The sequence below is a fragment of the Aethalodelphis obliquidens genome, unplaced genomic scaffold (assembly GCF_003676395.1).
Source record: "Aethalodelphis obliquidens isolate GAN/ISIS:26980383/991018 unplaced genomic scaffold, ASM367639v1 scaffold7, whole genome shotgun sequence".
Taxonomy (NCBI): domain Eukaryota; kingdom Metazoa; phylum Chordata; class Mammalia; order Artiodactyla; family Delphinidae; genus Aethalodelphis; species Aethalodelphis obliquidens.
The window spans coordinates 2334931-2356047 of record NW_020837951.1 but is presented as its reverse complement, the minus strand read 5'-3'; the positions used below and the strand labels follow the sequence as shown (position 1 = coordinate 2356047).

Sequence of the window (21117 nt, the reverse complement as noted above, 5' to 3'; positions counted from 1 at the left end):
CTTGCTTTTGCGGGGCCTCCTATGTGTTTTAGGAGCCGAGCTCCAGTGCGGTCCCCGCCACCAGCGGTAAGACCTTGGTCCTGTCACCATCCCTCTCCGGGCTTCACTTTTCTCAACTTGTAAGTAAGAGCAGGGCAGTCCCCGTGGTGGGTGTGGCTGTGGAGACGGAGGAGTGTCCACGCACAGAGGGAGCTGAGGGCTTGCCAGGCGCTGGCTCCGCTGGAGGTCCACTGCAGGCAGAGTGATGTGAGCCCACCGTCACGGGTCTGAGAGGGCCCAGGGCTCAGGGATCCCTCTGTGTTGGGTCGCAGGCGTCAGCAGCTACAGAGTCCGAGGCGTGAAGATTTGGGCTGCTGGTCGCTGAGGCTCAGGGTGGTCTCTTCTCCCTGCGTGTGAAGGTCTTGATCTGGACCCACCGAGCGAGGAAGTGCAGCTAGATTTGGGGAATTGTTTCAGATCTCACTGAAAGCTCAGTTCAAGGGCACGACAGAGCAGTGGGCCAATTCTGAGATATCCACAGTCTTTGCTTTCTTAGCCTAACTTTTTTCTTTCCTCCGAAATCACTTTCAAGCTCCCACCCTCTAAAGGCTACCAGACCCGCCCTCCGAGCACTCCCCTCCCAGATTGCTGCGGGTCACTTGGCTCTGTGAGTGGCATTTTTTTCTTTTTCATTCTGTATCGCTGTCTTGGGGCTTGGGGTCTGGCTCCCTCCCATCTCCCCGCATCCTTCTGGCACCCTTGAAGGAAAACCCCATCTGTTAGGTACCGCGGCACTGCTGTGCAGAAGGCGGTGGCTAAGAGGTGACCGTGTTCCCCACTGGCCTTTGTGTCCCGGCCTTCTAGTGGCAGAGCTGGAACACGGAGCTGTGGTTGCCCGTCGTAATGAATCACTCCTTGCCGGCCGCTTGTCATTCCGAAGGCAACAGCACAAGTGTTTCTGACCTTTTTGCTCTTGATGCAGAAAGAGGAAAAAAGGAAGGGCAATGCCGGCTGAGCTGGAGAAAGCAATTTATAATGATTTGCTTCTAAATATGCAGCCGAGTGAGCTGTAGATTTCCCCGATAGGTGAGTTTCCGGGCAACGTATTGAAATGAGTTTGATCATCTGGCCCGTTTTGTCTCCTCGGAGCTGCTGGTGTGTTCGCAGATGAGTGGTTCTGGCTGATAAGAAAGTCTTGCTGGTCTGTGCAGTTCCTGCTTAATGATTCCTAATGACCGAGGGGAGCTGGGGCGGGAAGCCCACTTGTCAGCGACTGGGCAGCGTCCGGCCCTTTTAAAGGCCGACTTGTAGCCACCTCTGTTCTTGCACTGGATCGTTTCTGCCCATTCTTAGGTTCACATTTTGAGTTGCAGGGCGGTGACGTTTTGTGTGATGACAGCAGAGCTGCCGTGACGGATAGACCTGGGCTGGGCTGGCTTACACGGGAGGTGGCGGAACCGTTCAGAGAGTTTCCCGGTGGGCAGAGAGTGTGTGCGCGTGCGTGCGTGCGTGCGTGTGTGGCCTCTGCTCTACGCAGGCCTTCTGGGATCCAGGCTGATGGCGGCTTTGCCACCTTTAAGTGGGGCTTCCAAGGTCACCCCAGGAGCAGGGCGGTTTCGTGAGCGAGGTCTGCAAAGCAGCCTGCTTGATGTCTGTTCCCAGTAACTGCAGGCGAGGCTGGAAGATGTGGTCTGGTGGGGCCTGGAAGAGGAGTTGGGGGGCTTTTTGCCCACTGCGGGCTCCCGTGTGGAGTACGGTGCAGCTGATGGGAGCACGGGATTGGCTGACACAGACTGGGTCCAGTTCCTAAGTCAGCCACTTATTGCTGGGTGACCTGGGGCAGGGTTCGTGTTCTCTCTAGTCCCCAGCGTCTGCATCTAGTAAGTGGAGAGTTGGGGGAGAGAACCTTCCATACAGGAACCATGTTTGTGCCATGCTAATCCTATGACACTTAGTAAGGGCTCAATAAACAGTAGCTCAGGTTCTCATAATTAAGAAGTGGGGATTGGGAGGCAGGTTCTCATTGGAACCTTTGCTGTTGATCCTGTCTGTCCATCTGTCCGTCCACCCATCTGTCGATCCGTCCGTGCATTCATCCATTCTTCATCCACCTACCCATCTGTCTGTCTGTCCGTCTGTCCACCCATCCCCCATTCACCCACCCATCTACATGTCTGCTCGTCCACACACCCACCCGAATCCCCAGATATCCTCTGAGCATTCTTTAAGTCACTCTGTGATTTAGGCCATCATATAAACTCGGTGAGCTGCAGTTTTTCTCACCTGTGAAATGTGAAGAGGCAGCTCAGAGCCTGGTTTTGAAGGTCAGATGTGATGCCAGCCCCAGAAGAGCTTGGAAAAGCTGACCATGGGACGTGAAAGGTGTCGATCATCTGGGATGCCTGAAGCTGTCTGCATGGAGCCCCTGGAACCACGGCCTCTGCTCGCCCTGTAGGGAAAGGGGAAAGCGTGGAGGCTGAGAGACATGTCACGGACCCCTTCCCCACACCACCGAAGGTACAGCGGGGTGGATAACAGAAGGTTCTCTTCTCAGAGCCACAGCTGACTGTGTAAGCTTGAGTGAGTCCGCGGGTCACTGGGCCTGGAATTCCTGTCTGTAAAATGGGGCCACAATTTCAGTCCAGCCTATCTCATGGGAGGGAGCCTCCTGGGACTCTCGCAGCTCTGAGATGGCGTCTGTTGGGGAGCAAAGTGGCCCTGAATCTGATCCACCCTCTATTACGTCCCGACCACGAGGCATGGTGCCTGCACTCGGCCGCGCGCATTAAACATTTGATGAGTGACTAAGTCAGAGAAGCTAAAATCATTCATGTCCTCTAGACTGAAACAAAATTTTCATGAGATCATACTTAATTTACTTCTCTTTTCTGGTATTGTCTGTCCTGTCTTATCCCATCCCACCCCCCCCCCCCCCACCCCTTACCATCCCATATCATCCCATCCCACGCCATCCCATCCCTTCCCGTCCCGTCCCATCCTTTTCCGTCCCATCCTATCCTACTTCACTGAAAAAATGCCGTTAGGACCCGCCCAAGTTTACGCCTCACCAGTGGGTCACCACCTGCAGTTTGCAAACTGCCCCGGAGCAGTAAGGTGAGTCCTCACCTGAGTTACAGCCCTTGCTGGGCAGGAGGCTGACTGATCATGGCTGGACCTCCTGCAGCCCAGGGACGACCCGAGCAGAGGAGGGTTGGCAAGCCGGCAGCCCAGAGCTGTCTCCGCCCACTCGGGGCCAGGCCCTTGAGGCCGCCGTCTGGCTGCTTCCCCATGCAGGTTTCAGCAGAGGCTTCAGCAAAGGGGTAACGGGTCCAGAGCTGCCCGGAGGCCTCGGGATGTCCTCCCTGTCTCCCCCTGGAGGCCCCTGAATGATGCTGCTTTTTGGAGTCCGAGATCCCCTCTCTGTCTGTCTCCTCACCTCTCCATCTCTCCCTCGGCCTCTGGTCTCCGTCTGCCTCTTCAGCCCTCGTCCTGATCTCCTCTTTTTAAGTCGTAACAAAGGCGCGAGCCTGAAGCCAGGAGCTTCGCCCTCTTCCCGTGTTTTCATCCGAATAGGGGGTGGGTGAGGCAACCCTTAATCACCGCGTGGATCTCCTCGCTCCCCTGGTTGTGCAAAACCCCCTTCTGTGAGCCGTTTGTGAGCACCTGCTGCAGGCCAGCCACCTGACACACGTTCCGCCGAGTCCAGCAGAGTCACATGAGAGACACGCTTTTCTCCCCCATTTCACAGACAGGCAAACTGAGGCAGGGGGGCCGGATTTGAACCCAGGACTGTCTGGGCTCTTCCTCCCCAGCAGACGATCTGGCTGCAGCCCAGACCCGCCCCGGTGGCCCCCAGCCGAACCCACACGTGCTCTGCTTGGGCCACCTTCCGAGGAGGAGCCGCCACCTCTGTCCGAGCCTTCGGCCTGGGCCCGGGGGTCTGCATTCTAAAGGTCCTCCCGTGCACGTGTGGAAGCTGATTGGCCACCGGTGTCTGGGAATCTGTCTGCCTGGATGGAGGCCGGGTGGAGAGCTGTAGGGTCAAAGCAGGCCACGCCTGGTGGCGACGGGGCCAAGACTGCCGTCCAGGGTCCAGACCCCGGACCCCGGCCTCCCAGCCTCTGGGCTGTCACACCCGTTCTTGTTCCTTCACCGAGTCTTAAAGGAGCTGAAACATTAAAGGTCACAGTCAAGACGTAGATGCAAGTGAACAGCACAGACAGCCGTGGCTTTGGGGAGTTGGCCGTGCACGTTTCTCCTCCCAGCAGGACTGGTCCCCGTGGGCGCACACCCTTCTCCTGTCAATCCCCTGCCCGGCCCCTGCACACACGTTTCTTTGTTTGCCTGGAGCTGAGGCTCCGTGGGCCCAGGCGGGAACAGTTGGTGGATCGCTGAGCCCAAAGGTCTGAGCCGCTTGTATGTGGAGGGAAGGGGAAGAGGGAGGGAGGAGGGAGAGCAGGTGCCGTGTCTTTTCATTCATTATCAGGGATGCAGATGAGAAGTGGAGATAAAAGTTGGGGAAATGTCATCCTTTGACATTTACGTTTTCAGAGGAGTTGGCAGGACTGTGGGCCAGGAGGTTTTTGATCATCACGGGAGAGCGATGCCTCTGGGGAAGCCCAGCTCCTCCATCCTGGGAGTGGGGCAGGCACCGGCCAAAGGCGCCTCGGGAAGCCGCTGAGGTGCTTCACGCCCCCCACACCCCTAACCTTTCATGCGGGGCCAGTGCCCCTCATCTGACCCCATGGCTCTGAGGGGTCCCACGTCTGTTCCCAGCAGCTCCTGCCCTGGGCCTCTGGTCACTGGAGTGAGGTCCCCCCTGGTGAGACCTGAGATTTCCCTTCTTGCACAGACACCAGCCAAGAAATGCACAGCCCACGCGGAGCGAGGGGCAGGGCACCTCCGGCAGAGCTGGGACAGTTAATCCTGTTAACCCCGTTTAAGGAGCTGCTCCTGTCTGGTGACACACGTCCAGAGCGGAGCCCTTTACAAACTGCTAGTGACAGGTTCCAGCCTGGAGCAGAGTGACTGAGAGCTCAGGACTGAGCTCTGCTGTGGTCATGGCAGCAGGAGAAGCTATTCTGTCCGCTGGGACTGTGGACACGTGGACACAGGGACCGGTCTCCTGGCCTCAGCTCACTCCGCTGTGGCAGTTCCTCCCTGTCCTGGGCTCCACCTGTATGAGACTCGGCCTCGGCCCTGACTGCAGGTTGGCAGACAGGTTTCGTCTCCTGTGCCGATGCTGACGGGCTGCTGGTGCCTTGTGTGGACTCCGCAGGAAGGACTCTAGGCCTGTGTCTGGCTCCACGCGGAGGAGTGCGGCAGTTGATTAGTAATGTCTGCCACGGTAGGCATAGGAGAGGGGTGGCGTGTGTGCCCTCTAGTTGCTAAGCCCTTTGGCCCTAACACTTCCAGCATTCTGTCTAGTAACTATAAGGACATCAAGCAACATTGCTTGAATTTTTGTTCTTCCTAAATATTTAGAGCCCTTAAAAGCCAAGAATAACAGCAGAAGCCAAGTTGCTCGTTGTTTGTGAAAGGCCTCTCGGAGCACACAAGTGTGGGAGCCCTGGCTGGGCCAGCTGCACAATAAACCCATTGAGTCTTGTCTGAGAAAACACAGAAGAACCCTGTCATTCTTTGCATTCATAACTTCCGTGCGTCCCGGCCCCTGAAATAGAACCCCTACCGGAAGACAGCGCACAGCACTCAGCTTGTTGGCCCAGTCTGCCGTCTCGCCAGCTGAGAAAGGGCCCTTCTGTATGGCTTGGGGTTCTCTCCCCCTCTTTTTAAAAAAGAAATTGCTGCTAGAAGGAGAGCTGCCCACAAGGAAGTCTGAGGCGTGTGTCCCGGACGGGGGACTTCGGGAAGGTGACCTAGCCTCAGTTTTCCTGTCTCCCAAGTGTGCACAGCAGGCCTGGCCTCTAGGGGTGTGAGGATTCGCTGGGATGGTGGCCATGAAAGGCCCATCAGACTCAGTTTCTGAGACAGCCAGCGCTCAGCAGAGGGTGTCTGTGACTTTAGCAAGTGGTCATCACGGGCCACGTTCACGTTCCCCGTCCTCAGACGTGCACCCACACCCCCCCCCCCACCCCCGCACCCGTGCACACGCAGCTGGCTCTCAGAGTCGAGGCTTGCCCCTGCCTCCTCGGTGCTCAGGTGTCTGGCACGGCAGGTGCCCCGTCAGTCCTGCCGGGAATCGTGAGCAGCTTGTGTGAGCTGTGAGTCATTCTCGGGTGCGTTATGCTGTGTTCGGGGTCAGTCACCGCCCTCTCCTGGCCTCCATTACCCCGTGACCGTCTGCGGAGCCTCCTCCCTGCTTGCCGCTGGTCATTTTGGAGATCTGTGGAATGGCCACGTGGAGGCCTCTGAGGCTGGGAGCTGGGTGGGTCCTGTGTATCTGGAGGGGGCTGGACACAGGGCAGGACCGGGTTGGGGCAGGGGCGGCAGATGGAAGTGCTTCTCGCCGAGCACTTCGGGAATTTGAGTTTGACCAGTCTTGTCCGTCTGGGGAGAGCCTGCTGGGATCCCCTCATGAAATCTGAACCTGGGCTGCTTCGTTTTCCCTCTATACTCCGACCCCCCAGGGCGCCGGGCATCTGTTTAAATGGTCCTACTGGAGAGAGGAGGGGCTGGAAGGGAAGGGAGCGTTATGCTGGGATGTTTGCGTCTGCGCTGTGCCCCAGGCTGCTGTGTCACCTTGGGGAACTCTCTTGACCTCTCTGGGCCACTGTTTCCCCATCTCTGAAATGTATCAGCACCTACTTGGAACAGGAGTTGTTATTAATCACATGGTAACTTGCAGAACAGGAGCCTGGGATGAGCACTTTGTAGGCATGATGTCTGAGCAGACAGACTCTCAGTGGCCCCGATGAGGCAGACCCTCTCCTGGGGGAGAACGAGACTCAGGGAGTGGTTGGTGTCGGAGCCCCGGGAGTTGGCAGAGGCAGGCTGTGAGCCCAGCCCTGCTCCTCTCCAGGGCGCTGCGCCGGGCGTGCAGCAGCCCTCAGCAGATATTAGTGCACCAAAATGACATATTTTGCACGTCAAATAGGAAAGAGGTGTCTTGCCTAAAAAATCTTATGCTGTGTTTTCTTTTGTTATTGTTTACCAAGATGAAATGGGCTCAGTGAACTGCTCTCGACACCTACAAAACACTTCATGACAGTTTTATGATGACTTTAGGCTTTCTGGTGAACTTACAGAAGCATCTTTTCGTCTCCCCCCAGGTCATCTCGGCCGTGTCGAGGCTCTCCCTGCACAACTTGGCTCAGACCAAAGGGATCAGGTGAGCTTCGCGGAACGCGCGCTGCTGAGCGCCTGCCCTTTCATCTTCATCCGCCGCCCGCGTGCCCTGTCGCAGATATTGGAGTTTTGAGCAGACACTGTCTGCCCTGTGTCTTTCTCATGAATTTTCAGCATGTTGTCGGGTTGCCTGTTGGCAGCGGCTGGAAGGGGCGGGGAGGAGGGGAGAGGCTTCAGCTCACACCGGGGAAATCTTGCAGCGTGTTACTGATGGCTGCAAAATCTATCTCGATTTAGGTAATAAGATCAGCAAATTAACCCTCTCACAGATCATTGCCTACCTAAGTGCATCAGAAGTGGGTCTTGCCTCGCATGAAGTAGCAGTGTTTGTTTGCTGTGATGGGGCCGAGCCAGGGGACCTGTCTGCTTGGGGCTGCGGGCCTCCCGGCAGGAATCGCTCCACTCTCAGCTTTAATTCTGCTTGGATTGCAGAGAATCCCGTGGCCCCCGTTGGTCTGATCTCTCGTCCCTGACACGTGGACGTCGTGGGGCGAGGGGCCCTGGAACTGTGAGGGCGGAGGGGTCAGGGGAGATGGGGGGATGGGGGCATGCCGGCCACGGGGGAGGGGGACGGGGCGGCAGCCCCAGGTGAGGACTGGTCATTGTGTATTCTGACCCATGGATTGGGGTCAGGGAGACCAGGTTCCGTATCCGGTGAGGACAAGCACGGGGCCTCCCTTCCTCGATGTCCCTGGGGATTGTGGGCTAGCAGGGTGGGGACGAGAAGCTTGGGACGGCAGAAATAGCTCCTCCTGCGGGTGCAGTGGATGGGGTCGCACCTGGCTGGGTGCAGGCGACTTCGTGAGGGTGGTGGAACTACGGAGGGGCTTCGCCCTGGTGTTGTCGTGGAGGGGGGCGCTGCACATGCGTGGGCTGGGGATCCCAGGACCAGGGTGCCTACAGCAGTGGGATCCTTGGTGGGGCTGTTTGCCCAGGTCCAGAGGGTCACCGGAACAGACGCAAATATTAGGGAACCCACCCAGAACCTCTTTCTCTGTCGGGTTCTCCAAGGACTCAGAAATTTCATTGAATTGAGGATTTTTTTTTTAATGTCAGCTGAAGGATAGGCTGTTTAAAAATGTTTTTAAGCTGCTATTAAACACATATTCGAGAATATTTATAACACGTTTAAGGTATAAGGAATAACATTAAGACGAAATCCCTGTACCCACCACCCAGCCTACCTTCTAGAATTTCCGCTGTGAGGCCCCCAGTTGCATGGGCTGGTTTTCATTGTAGCTTTTGTCTGTAATAGGGACACGTTAAAAATGTTTAATTGAGAAAAGCGAGTTGTTTCCGGATACAAAGACAGCACGTGGATTTTTTTGTGTTTTTCCCAGAAACGGTCGTCCGTTCTTTCCCCCGCTAGCCCGGGACGACAGGCGGTGTTCCGGGTCGCCTCTCACCCGTTCCAGCACATTCTCCACCTGTGTGCCTGTCTGCATGTACACGTAGGCGGGAATGAAGTCCTGCCACAGAAGTTAGTCATTTTCTCTGCTTTGTCACGTAGCGTGAGAATGTGAGCTTTTCTCTCAATCCATTAAACGTCCTCCCAAACAGGGGCCTGCTGCCAGGGAGCCCCGTGGTGCCCCTGGGGCGGACGAGCCAGCTGGCTGTGCTTGGACTCGGTCCTGCGGTGGCCTGAGCACCGTGCCAGGCTCCCCACGCCGTGCCCTGCCGTGCCCGAGGCCCGTGACTGAGGCTGGGACCGCCCTGTCTACAGGCTCCTGGAGCCTCAGTTTCCCTGAGGGTTGACAGCCAGCCATAGGGTCTGCGGGTGGCTTAGAAGGTGGTGAGGGGCCTGAGAGCGGGCGTGTGACCTCTGATCAGCGTGGAGGCCCCTGGGGGACGGGGCGGTGCCCTCCCTCCTGGCCTTCTCGCCCCCATCCCCCCATCTCCCCTGACCTCTCCGCCCGCATGGTCCCAGGGCCCCCGCCCCACGACCCAGGTGCCCCCCAGGCTGCTCCCGTGGTGCTCTCCGAGGCTGGCAGGTGAGCTTGGAAACCTGCCCTCTCCCCTCCCTATTCCGGGAGCTGCCCGGGCAGTGTGTGGGCACAGTGGCCCCCTGGATGGGGAATGAAGACCCCAGCCCTGAAGGTGGCCACCCCTAGGGCGATGGTGAGCAGAGAGGGTTGCGATCTGGGCTGCGGAGGTGGTGAGACCCGGCTGTAAACCCTGCACCTGTTGGCTGTGTGCCTGTGTGGGAAGCCCCTCTCTGAGTCGGTGGATGGGATTCACCCAGGGGGCTCATCAGGGTTCATTCAGATGCGGCACGTAAATCCCGAGGCCAGTGTTGGCCCACGGAAGGGCTCAATACATACTATAGTTTGTTGCAGTGACGTAACAGGGTGCGTCGGGGGCCCCCAAGACCACCCTCGGGTCTGACGATTCGCTGGGACTCAGAGAACTCAGCAAAGCCGCTCTACTCAAGATTCTGGTTTATTATAGCAAAAGGAACCAGATACAAATTAGCAGGTGGAAAAGGCACATAGGTTGGCGTCCAGGAGAGACGACGCACGAGTCTTCCAGGTCTCCTCTCTCCGAGGAGTTGCGTGGACAGTGCTACATTCTCCCAGAACGATGTGTGATGTCGTGGGTGAGGGTTGCCAGCCAGCGAAGTCCCCCCGAGCTTTGGTGCCCAGGTTCTCGTTTGGGGTGGGTCATGTAGGCATGGCTGACTGCCCACGTGGGTGACCTTAGCCTCCAGCCCCTGCAGAGGTCGAGCTGGTACGGTGGGGCCCTAGGCCCCCCATAAACCCCATCATTTCCCAGACTCTGTGGCTGGGCCCAGGGCCCCCCAAGTAGACAAAGATGCTCTTATCAGCAGGACATTCCAAGGGCACAGAGGTCCCTGCTGGGAGCCGCCGGACCAGGGCCTGATCTTTCTTGAATGTGCAGGGTGTGGGCAGCCCAGGTCTGCTGAGTTAACCCTTTACTGCACACAGGGGAGGGGGAAATGAAGGGGATGGGGGAGGTGTTTGCAGACAAAAGGAAGAGGCAGGACCTCCCGGGAGGAGCAGAGCCTTTGCAGGAAGAGCTGCCCTGCTCACCTGCATCTCCTCCTCGTCTGTATCGCTCGGTTTCCCCTGTGCCCCATCCCCACCCTGTGTTTCTTCTCCCTCCTTGTCTGAGCCCCAATCCAGAACTTTCCCAGGGTCCCTTCCCTCCGCAGCCCCCTGGGGACAGGACCTCCATCACTTCACACGGCTCACCCACGCTGAGCCTGGGAGGCGGGCTCCGACCACCCCTGTAGCACGACGCATTTGAATCGTCTCTCCTCGTGCACCGTACAGGTTGAGTCTTCGCGGGCAGTTTACCATTCTGGGAGCCACCGGCACTGACACAAAACGCTAACTGTGCTCCCTTCCCTTAAGAGCATTTCACAGTGTTGTTAATTAGCAGAAGGTGTCCTTTAGCCAAACCCTTTTCTGTTTTGAAAACCCACAGACCAAGCCTGCAGCCCTGCCGAATCTCTTCCTCTTTTCTTTCGTGGCTGGATAGGAGCCCAACATGGTCCTTTAGAAAAATGATCATTTTCACAACGCTTGCTCTGTGCATAATGAGACGATTTTCCACAAAAGCCCCAATCATGCTTCTCAGAGGCTGATGAATAGGAGACCTAATCTAAGAGCCGCACCCTGGTGCTGGCTGGGGGATCAGGAGCGATGTGTGTGTGCGGTGGGGGTGATCCCTGGGGAGCCACCCAGCTCAGCGTGTGGGGATGTGGGTCCTTGTCGCAGCCGGAGCCGGCCCTCTGGACTGAGGGATCATCACGGCTGGGAATGGCTGGGGAGGAGGAGACGGTGAGACCGCCTCTGCGGCTGAAACTGAAAGGTGAAGCCAAGGCGCCCCCCGCCGGCAGAGGCCTCATCTGCCAGCCACCTGCTTGTTGAGTGACCTTAGACAGGGAAGCTCTTGGACCCTCTGTCTCTTCTTCTGTAGGCTGGGAAGGCTCTCCCTGCCGTGCAAAGTTGCCGTGAGCCCGTACACTGCAGCGTGACTGAGTGCAGCCCCTGACACTCTGTGAACGCCCACGGGCTGCTGGCTGGGTGGTGGGCCGACAGGTAGGCCCCCAAAAGATACATCCACCTCCTAACTCCTGGACCCTGTGTGACAGGGAAATGGTTCTCTGCAGGTTACGTTTTTATAGATGTACTTACACCTGTAGTTGTAAGAGGGCGGCAGGAGGGTCAGAGTCAGAGGAAGGAGGTGTGATGACACAGCGGAGGTTGCAGTGATGTGGCCACGTGCCAAGGAACGCGGGTCGTCTCAGAAGCTGGAAGAGGAACGGATCCTGCCCTGGAGCCTCCGGAAGGAACCGGCCTTGCTGACACCTTGATTTTAGTCCCTAAGACCCATGGCAGACTTCTCACCTTCCAGAACTGCAAGATAGTAAACCCGTGTTGCTTGGGGCCACTGTGGTGCTTTGGGACAGCAGCAGTGGGAGTGAATGCAGACGGCATGGGACAGGAGCCTTAGGAGCGGGTGGGGGCCTGTCGTGGCGCCCTAGGCGCGTGGACGTCCGCACACACGCCGCGCTGGGTCCGGGTGGTGGGCTGGGCTCTGGGTCCTCACTGGGCTGAGTGCTTCTGGGAGCAGGGACCAGCCTCCTTCCTTGATTCCCTGGTCCTAGCCCAGCCCCACCACCCTGTCTCGTGCCCTCTGGCTTTTTACTGAGCTGCACTAAACTTCACCTAAGCTTCGTCCCTTTGAAGTGCACGCTTCGGTGGCAGCTGACACATGTTCAGTGTTGTGCCACCATCGCCCCTGTCTTACTCCCAAGCGTTTCTCACCTGAACGGAGGGATCCCACCAGTTGGGGCGGCGGCGCCTGCAGTGTTCCTGATCCTGCCTGGGGCTCTGTAGAAGGTTCTAGAAGGGGAGGGTGCTCCTCATGGCAGAGGCAAGGCTGGTGGGGAGGGAGCTCCTGTCTGGGAGGTGTTGGAGGAGGGCGTGCAGGCAGGGGAGGGTGGGCAGTCAGGCCTGGTCAGTTTGGTTTCCTTTGTTTCAAGGACCCCGGAGCTGCTGTGATGTGGCCGCCGAGGCTGGTGACCCGCTGTCACTGGGGGGGGGGGGGGTGCTTCATGCCTCAAAGGGGTGCATGTTGTGTGGGCCAGGCCCTCGCTCGAGGGAGCGGGTGCGGATGGGGCTCCGCCTGGCCTGGCCCCCCACTCTGGCCTCGCAGGTGTCCTCACACAGAACCCACCCCAGAATAAGGAGGGGCAGCTGAGGCCAGTGTGGGGCCCCCGCCTGGCGAACAGGGTGGTCGCAGCGTGTGCATTCCTTTCGCATTCTCCTAACAAGGTGACACCTGCTTCCATGCAGGGCCCCTCCCGGGAAGGAATCTACTGTTGCATTAAACCTCCTGCCGAGAACCCTCTCCCCACACTTGGTGACAGTGACCCACACTCGGGGAGGAGGGGACAGCCCTGGGGCAGCGGGGAGAACCCAACGCTGGCCTTGGCGACACCAAGGCCGTGTCCTGTCCACGCTGGCCACAGAAACGGAGCTCCCGGGAGGCACCACAGAGCCTCTGAACCTTCCCCACCATCCAGGGCCTGCAGCGTCCTTCCCTGGACACCTGAGTGCTTGCCACCGGCAGCGGAGCCTGGGCCCCATCTGTGAGTGGGGTTGTCGGGAGGACGGCATGGAGGAGGTGGGCCGCGTGCTTGACAGACGGTGGCAGACGGTGGCCGGTTGACTCTTCCTGAGTCCGTCGCCACCGCAGACACCGGGAGGGCCGCTTCCTTTCACCCGTCACTCACCCCTGTGCAGAATTTTGAAGGAGCGCTGTGTCTGCTTCTCTCTGCCGCTACCACTGTGGGCACGAGAGCTGGAAGGGGACACGTTTGTTCAAAAAGAAGTTAACTGGCCGTTTCCCGCGGGGCAGCGGGGAGGTAATCCGTGCTGGAGGCGGTCAGGAGAAGCGGGATGCAGCCCGGCAGGCGGGGCATGAGTAGCCAGCTGGAGCTTCCGCGCAGGTGGGGGTCTTTAAAAAGACACAGCGCAGCTGAATGTCTCTCTGCCGCACTCCCAGATTGTCGCAGTCGTTGCCGGCTAGACGTGCCCGTGCTGTCAGTTTGCCCACAGAACATGTGCATCTGGCCGAGCTAATGGACTTTTATTGTTGTTCCCTCCCCTCCCCCACCCTCACTCGCTCCCTCCCATTCACCTGCCCGCCTGTCCTGTCCATCCAACCCACCATCTGTCTGTCCGTCCGTCCATCCTTCTTTGCACCCATCATCAGTCCACTTACACATCCACCCATCCGTCTGTCCATCCCTTCTTCCAGTTGCCCGTCACCTGTGCCCTCATCCGGGCACCCATCTGTGCTTCCGCTTCTCCGTCCACACCCCGTCCTGCCACCCTTCCTCCATCTGTCCTCTTTCACGTAAACGTCTGTCGGTTGGTCTCCACGTGGTGCTCTGAGGTGGTCAATGGCTGGCAGAGTGATCCCCAGCACGGAGCAGGCCCTCGACAGTGCGTTGCAGTGGAGGGCGGATGAGGAAGTGACCCGGCCGACTGGGGGCGGTGCTGGGGCGCTGGGTCAGTTTCTGCACGCCCCCAGCCTCCATGGCCTCCTGGGTAAAGTGGGGTCAGAGTGGTAGCCCCCTCCCTGGGCTGTTGTGAGGATTCACAGAATGGCCGTGACGGTCTCAGCACAGGGCCTGGCACATAGTAGGTCCAGAGCGCTGAGGGACAGGAGGAGGAGAAGGACCCTCTCTGCATGGGGGATCTGCCCGCACCTGTCTGGGAGGCTTGGGGCAGGTCGAGTGTGAATCTCCCCATTCCGATTCCTCGGCTTCCACACCTGGCCCTTCATCCCCCACTTTTACACACGGGGAAACTGAGGCCCAGAGAGCTTCCCGAGCAGGTGGTGACGGGGCCCAGGGAGTCATCTGCTCATTCATTCATTCCTTTGCCCATTCATTCATTCTGTCAGTGCTTGGGGATGCCAGCAGCCCTGCACAGGTGCTGGGACGCGTGGGGGACCAGTCACTGTCAGGTGCGGAGATGGACACCGGACCCCGGTCACAGGCAGCCGTGTGCAGGGCAGGCTGCGGGGAGAAGCCGGAGCGCGACCCCAGGCCACAGGCACGGGGTTAAGGGCCTAAGAGACCCGGGTCTGGGCTGCCGGTGTGGTTTTTAGCAGGTTTCTTAGCCCTGGGCTAAGGGAGGAGCCCGGGGCGAGGGCCAGTGTGGAGTGGCCCGAACACAGTTCTCAAAGCGAGGCCTGAGGACGCTGCCTCCCAGCCCTGGCTTCCCATGGGGCCCCCGGTGAGCCCGCGGGAGGGCAGGTGTCCTGGGCCGAGTGGTGGCCCCAAGAAGATATGCCGCCGAACCTGTGAATGTGAGCTTTGGGGAAAAGTCGTTGCAGATGTAATTAAATGAGAGATCTTGAGATGAGATCATCCTGACTACCCCGTGGGCCTTAAATCCAAAGACAGGTGTCCTTACAAGAGGCACACGGAGCAGGGACCCAGGGACAGGGGAGGGACCTGGAGGCGGAGGCGGAGGCAGAGACTGGAGTGACGCTGCGAAGCCCAGGACCGTCTGGAGCCCCCGGGAGCTGGGAGAGGCCGGAGGGCTCCCCACAGAGCCTCGTGTGGCCCTGCCTGCCCCTTGATTTCAGGATTTGGGGCCTTCAGCACCAAGAGAATGAAGTTCTATCGTTTCAAGCCCGGGGATGTGGGTTTTGCTGGGCAGCGAGCTCTGGGACGGGGCCCAGGCAGGGGTCCCTCAGCCTCTGGCATCCCCGGTGCGTGGGGGCGCAAAGCTGCAACTCCTGAAAGCTGAGCAAGGGCCCCCAGGAGCCCCGACCCGGTCCCAGCACAGCCCTTGCCAGCCTGAGACCTGACAGCCGAGGAGGAGGCCAGCGGTTGGCAGGGAGGTTGGGATTCAGAGCCCCCCTCCAGTTATCAGGGATGGGAGGTGGGCCTCCAAGGACAGTGGTGTCCTCACTGGCAGGTGCCCTGTCCCCAACGACATGCAGTGTTGGGGGCTGTAAGAATGTCCTCGGGCACTGGAGCCCCAGCTCCGCCCCCCTCCCCAGGCTTGTCCTTCCCTCTAGGGAGCAAAGACTGCTTCACTCTGTAACAGGCAAAACAATCAAACGTTGCCTTCTCAGCAAATGCCACCATTAAACATTTATTGGGCAGCTGTGTAACATTATCCGCTCGTTTTCAGAGACGGAGAAGGAAATCTTGTCCTGTTTTGCAGTGGGATTTATCCATGTGCAGAAGGGATGTGAGGTCATTAAAAATGCTCTGGAACAGAATGTGACATTGCGGTGTGGCCGGCGGTATGGGGGGATGTGGCCCTGCTAGCCACCAGCCCCCGCCCCCCAAGCCCAGCTCTGGGGCCAGCAGGTCAGCGCTGCGCTCTGTGCAGCCCTGAGCTCTGCTCCCAGCTGTGGCCGGTGGGAGGGGACCGGCCCAAGTCTCCGCCGTGGCAGGAGGCCGGCCGAGCCCGTGAATCAGACCTGCCGCCTGGAGGTGCAGCATCATCTGCAAAAGGTGTTCTGGTGCTTTGGGGACATCCAGTTACACGGTGTGACAGCAGCGCTCGGGTAAGCCTGAGTCCCGCTCATCTCACTGTCGGGAGAGGGGCTTTGGTAAAAAAGGGACAGTCCCCCCGATGTCACCTGGGTCATCCTTCCCACTGGGGGTCTCCTGTCGCGCCCCTCCTCCATGCCGGCGGCTGCTGCGGTCAGGAAGAACCAGGCTCCTCAGTGCCAGCAAACAGCCCCGAGTCTCGATGACTTGCTGCAGTGACACGTGTGTGTCGGCCGTGTTCCCCTCCACGCCACTTGCCCCCAGAGCCAGGATGACAGACGGCCTCCTGCTGGAACAGAGTGGCCACCGCGGCAGGGGAAGGAGACCCAGCAAGTCACCCACTGGCTCCTGCAGCCACCGCCCCGTCGGTGAAGCCAGGATGTCTAGCGACCGGAATTCAGCCTGCCCGGCTGCGGGATACTGCCCATCCCTGCGAGGAGGGACTGTTGTGTCCCGTTCTAGAGATGAGGAAACTGAGACCAAGAGCCTGGGGGGCTGGCCTGAGGTCAGGCGTTTAGGGACTGGTGCAGTGAACTCAGATACGGCCCCGCCAGGCTGCCTCAGAGGGGCCCCTGCACCGTCCAGCCCTCGGTGGGGGAGCCCGTGTCACCTGAGCCTGCCCGCCGCCCGCCGTGTCTCCCTCACCTCCGGCTTCACGCTCAGGCACCGGGTCCCAGCCGCCGGTCCCCACCACCGTACGCCTCATTTTTAGGCAACTTGTGGCGATATTTTGACAGGAGAGAAGGAACTCTTGGAATTGACCGTCTGTCTGGCTTCCCTAACGTTCCCTGCTTCTTCCCTCTTGCTTATCAGTTTTCCTTCTTTTATTTTTATGGATTCATTTATTTAGTTTTTAATTATTTTTAAGTCTCATGAGCCCAGCATTCAACCCCCAAACTAGAACCTTCTAGCTCACAGGGCAGAAGGAAACGTATGACCACCTGCTGCTCTCCCGGGTCCGGGCCCCGGCGGCCCCAGCGGCCCCAGCAGGAAGGTTAGCCACCATCCTTAACTTTGGGTCTTCCACCTCCTTGCTCCTGTAAAATTAATCTTGTTATATTTCATGCGTAGTTTCGTGTAGCCCCCGTTGTTTTGGGCCTTTACTACAGAGTCACCAGCTGTAAGCTGACTCCTGGGATTGCTTTTTCACGGCCGTCACGTGATCGGTCAGGTCGTGGTGTGCAGTTCTGTCCTGTGAGGCACGTTGGCCTTTCCGGAGCTGCTCCTGTCCCCCGTTTCCCATCCCCCCCCATCGTAGCAGCAGCGACACACATGGGGCGGAGCCCTCCCCACGGGTCAGCTCACAGAACGCGCACCTGGACCCCGGGAATCAGGATGCAACCCCATTTTGCAGGGGAGGCTGAGGCCCCGAGAGGGCACCTCCAGCTCAGGGTTGCCCAGCCGGTTGGGGTGGAACTGGGACCTCATCCTCGCATACTCCCGTGGGAGTCATCTGGGGGTCAGGGGTCCTGGGGCATGGGCCCAGCACTGACCCAGGCACAGATCCGCTGCCCGGGGCATCTCGGGGCCCTTCCAGCCTCAGGTCCTGGCGGAGCTGGCCTCTGGGGGCTGGGAAACCAGCCTCGGGTCTCACCTGCTGACCCTGGGGGCAGCTGAGCCTCACTGTTCCCTTTGGGGTCACTGGTAGGGAGACCAGGGCAGGCCTGTACCCTGCTCGGCCCTGGAGGGTCCGGCCCTCCACCATGCGATGGGACGCGGGGCCGCCCAACGGCTGAGGCGTGGTCCTGGCCCCGCCCCCGGTGGGCTCGGCGGCTGCAGGAGGCTGGGTGCCCTGCCACTGAGCTCCCACGGGCCCTGCACGTCTCTCCAGCTTGGGAATCTGACTGGCAGTCCGGGAGGGGGGTTTGGACGGGATGGGCGTCCGGCTCGGGAGGGCAGCAGTGAGGCACCAGTGGTTCTGATTAACGCCGAGGCCTGGAGCCCGGCCCTGAGGCTTGGCCGGGCCCTCGGCCCTACAGACTCCAAGGTGAGCTGGACAGCTGGCCCGAGCCCAGCCCTCCCTGCCCAGGGCCACCTCCAGACCCAGGGCTGGCACCATCCAGAAGGGCTGCAGTCCAATCCTCTGCTCTGAAGTGGCCAGGCCGGACCCCCGGGACACGTGGGGGGCAGCAGTCCTGTCGGTGCCGTCCCACGAGCCCAGAGCAGCCTGCTGCCCAAACACGGGCACGCACCTTGCCCTGCACCGTCACCACTCGTGTGCACCTGCTCCAGGGGGATGAGTCTGAGGCTACGGCGGCAGAAGGAGGGACGGAGGCCCTCAGATGCAGTGGTCAGCGCCCCTCTCCGAGGACGTGGCCTCGATCTGGCCGGCCCCCGAGGAGTGAGCAGAACCAGTGTGGACAGGTCTGGGCATCGGAGGCCCAGGCAGAGGGGCTGGGGGGTGGGGGCGGGGAGGGGATGTGCTTGGTGTCCCTGTGGGATGGAGAGGGGCCGGGGGTGGGAGGAAGATGGTGTTGGGAGGGGTGGGCAGGGTGGGGGGTCTCTTGTCTCTCTGAGTGTGAGGGGAAGCCCTGGGGGTCGTTTCAGCAGGCAGTGGCCTCTGAGATTTTGTCTAGAAACTGCTGGCCCCGTGTGGACTGCAGGGGCTCCAGGGTGGAGGCCAGGACCAGTGAGGGGCTGCCGTGGGTGTCCAGGCCGGAGAGATGGTGGCTCGGGGGAGGGGAGCGAGAGCCTGATAGGCCACAGGAGGGGCTGGCGGTGCAGGGAGTGACACCCCACCCACCCGCTTGGCAGGTCAGTCCCTCTGGATGACCAAGAGCTGCAGCGCAGATGCTGCCGGACGCCTGGGCAGGGGCGGGGAACGCAGGCTTGCTCCCGCCTGGGTTTCCTCCCTGCTCTGACCCCTCTTGGGAATAGTCCTGGCTCCAAGCCCGGCTCTGTCACTTCCTGGCTGGTCTCTTCGGGCAACTTTCTCTACCTCTCTGGGTCTTGGTGTCTTCATTTGCGATGAGACGGTAACCCCCATCTTGTGGGGGGCTGTCGTGACTGATGGGGAAACCTGAGGACACCCCCATCCAGAGGCCTTTCCTGGACCCCTCGTTTGTGAACTGGGGGGAGGGCTTGGATTTCACTTGTGTCCTTTCAGCAGGGTGTGTGTGTTCCTACCTCCACCCCAGACCCTCAGCCCGGCGGTAGGGGCTTGGCCCAATTGCCCTGGAACAGTCCCCTCCTCTGGGCAGTAGGTGGAGGGCTGGCCAGAACTGCCCCAGAAAGAGGACCTGCTTCTCTAACCGGAGTCCACAGACCAGTCTTCCGGCTGGAGCATCACCCACCCCAGCTCTGCCACAGAGATCGACTAGTGATGCCTGCCCCGGCCAGAGGTGTGGGGAGGCGGGGGTGATTGCAGGCAGGCCCAGGTTTGCCCTCTCCGTCCTGGCGGACCCACCAAGGGGAAGGACCCTCCCTGCGGGCCTGCAGAGGCCTTCTTAGGACTTGGTGGAAGGGCCAGGGGCTGACCCTTCACTTCCCAGCAGACCGGCAGGAAGTGGGGGGAGGGGAGAGGAGTGCCTCCAGCTCTGACACCCCAGCCCCCCAGCCACCATCTGTTCTCGGAGGTGGGAGAACGTGGCTCAGAGAGGGGAGGGGTCTTGCCTGAGGTCACACAGCGGCTTGGTGGTCTCTCAGAACCCCCGCTCCGGGTCCCCCCAGATCCCTGAGGAGGGTCCCCAGCTAGTCTCCTAGCCTCCATGTATCTACGAGGAAGATCTGCTTTTTTAAAACATAAATTTCTTTATTTTTGGCTGTGTTGGGTCTTCGTTGCTGCACGCGGGCTTCCTCTAGTTGTGGCGAGCGGGGGCTACTCTTTGTTGCGGTGCACAGGCTTCTCATTGCGGTGGCTTCTCTTGTTGCGGAGCACGGGCTCTAGGCGCACGGCCTTCAGGAGTTGTGGCATGTGGGCTCAGTAGTCGTGGCTCGAGAGCTGTAGAGCACAGGCTCAGTAGTTGTGGCGCACGGGCTTAGTTGCTCCGCGGCATATGGGATCTTCCCAGACCAGGGCTCGAACCCGTGTCCCCTGCATTGGCAGGCGGATTCTCAACCGCTGCACCACCAGGGAAGCCCGGAAGATCTGCTTTTCTGACACGTCCCAGTGGGTTTACCGTCCAGAGCCAGCAGTGTGGCTGCTGCTGGCACAGCCAACTACCGGTTCTTCTCTTTCTCTCACTGCTGTGCCCGGATGTGACCCAGACGGGCCACTGTCACCGTGTCCAGTGCGGCCGGGCCGTGACCGGGGAGCAGGGGGAGGGTCAGGGGGCAGCTGGGGCCCTGCTCTGCTGTTACAGGCCTCACAGGGCCAGAAGGGGCATTTCGGGGAGCAGACAGCTTTGGACGTGGAGAAGGAGAAAAGGGAAGAGTGTTTCCAGTAGCCGCCCGGTGTTCCAGGGTGTAGCTTTCCATGCATGCTCAGAGCTGCCCTGGTGGGGGGCCCCATCCCTGCCCCGCAGCCGATGGGCTCTGGAGCCTTGGCCAGAGCCACCCGCCTGCCCGGCCTGCTTCCTCCTTGGAGCCGAGCCTGCCCCGGTCCATCCCCTGGGGCCCCGACTGCGCTTGGGCGCGGCCAACGGACCCTGGCGCATGAGTGAGCAGTGCGGAAACTTTTTGTGCAGAGTCTGCTGGTGAAAACGGGGCTGCGAGAGGCCTTGGGCCTTGGGCTGGAAAGAGAGGCTGTTGCGGGGCGGGCCGTACGGGCTGTGGCTCTGGGAAGCCCCCATGCTGGCTGTGTGGCCTCTCTGTGATGCCTCTCGTTCCCCGATGGCCGTTTCTAGAGCGTTCCATCCGGGCGGGGCCCTGGCAGGCCGCCGGGATTTCCCGTCTAGGCCAGGCAGGTGTCCCCTGGGAAGAGGTCAAGGTGGCATGAAAGGAAAACAGCCGAGTGGCTGCAGGGGACTCGGCCCCGCTGACCCACTGGCCTTTCCGCTCCAAACTGCAGCCGTTCCGAGAAGCGGGCCGGAAAGTCAAGAGTCTGTTGAGCATCGCAGCTGCTGAGAAACCGCGTTCCTCTGTCTCAGCAGCAGCTCCAGGCCCCTCCCTCTCTCAGACAATGGGATGGCGGGAAACAAACCATTCTCTCCTGACCCAAGGTCAGTGTCCCCCTCTGCCTCACTAGGGTTCTGGAAGCAAAGGTTGAAACCGCCTGGCTGGCATCTGGGGGTTCACTTGGGTCTCCCCCGGTCGCCTGGAGCCGCGGCCGCACCTCGTCCCCCGACTGCCTCCGCAGACGTCACAGGGGGACCTCGAGACCTCCTACCTCTGTGCTGACT

The 21117-nt window shown here is 60.1% G+C and overlaps 1 protein-coding gene across 10 annotated transcripts in view; it reads left to right on the top strand.

Moving 5' to 3' along the window:
• The window catches only part of VAV2 (vav guanine nucleotide exchange factor 2), a 177865-nt gene that overhangs the window by 88067 nt on the left and 68681 nt on the right, over positions 1-21117 (top strand). For all 10 annotated transcript variants that reach the window (XR_003432407.1, XM_027104325.1, XM_027104324.1 and 7 more), the window contains exon 3: positions 7209-7267. Coding sequence is in view for 9 of the 10 variants with exons in the window: in XM_027104325.1 (XP_026960126.1) it covers positions 7209-7267 (59 nt within the window). In the remaining variant the exon portion in view is untranslated. The remainder of the gene's footprint in view (positions 1-7208; positions 7268-21117) is intronic.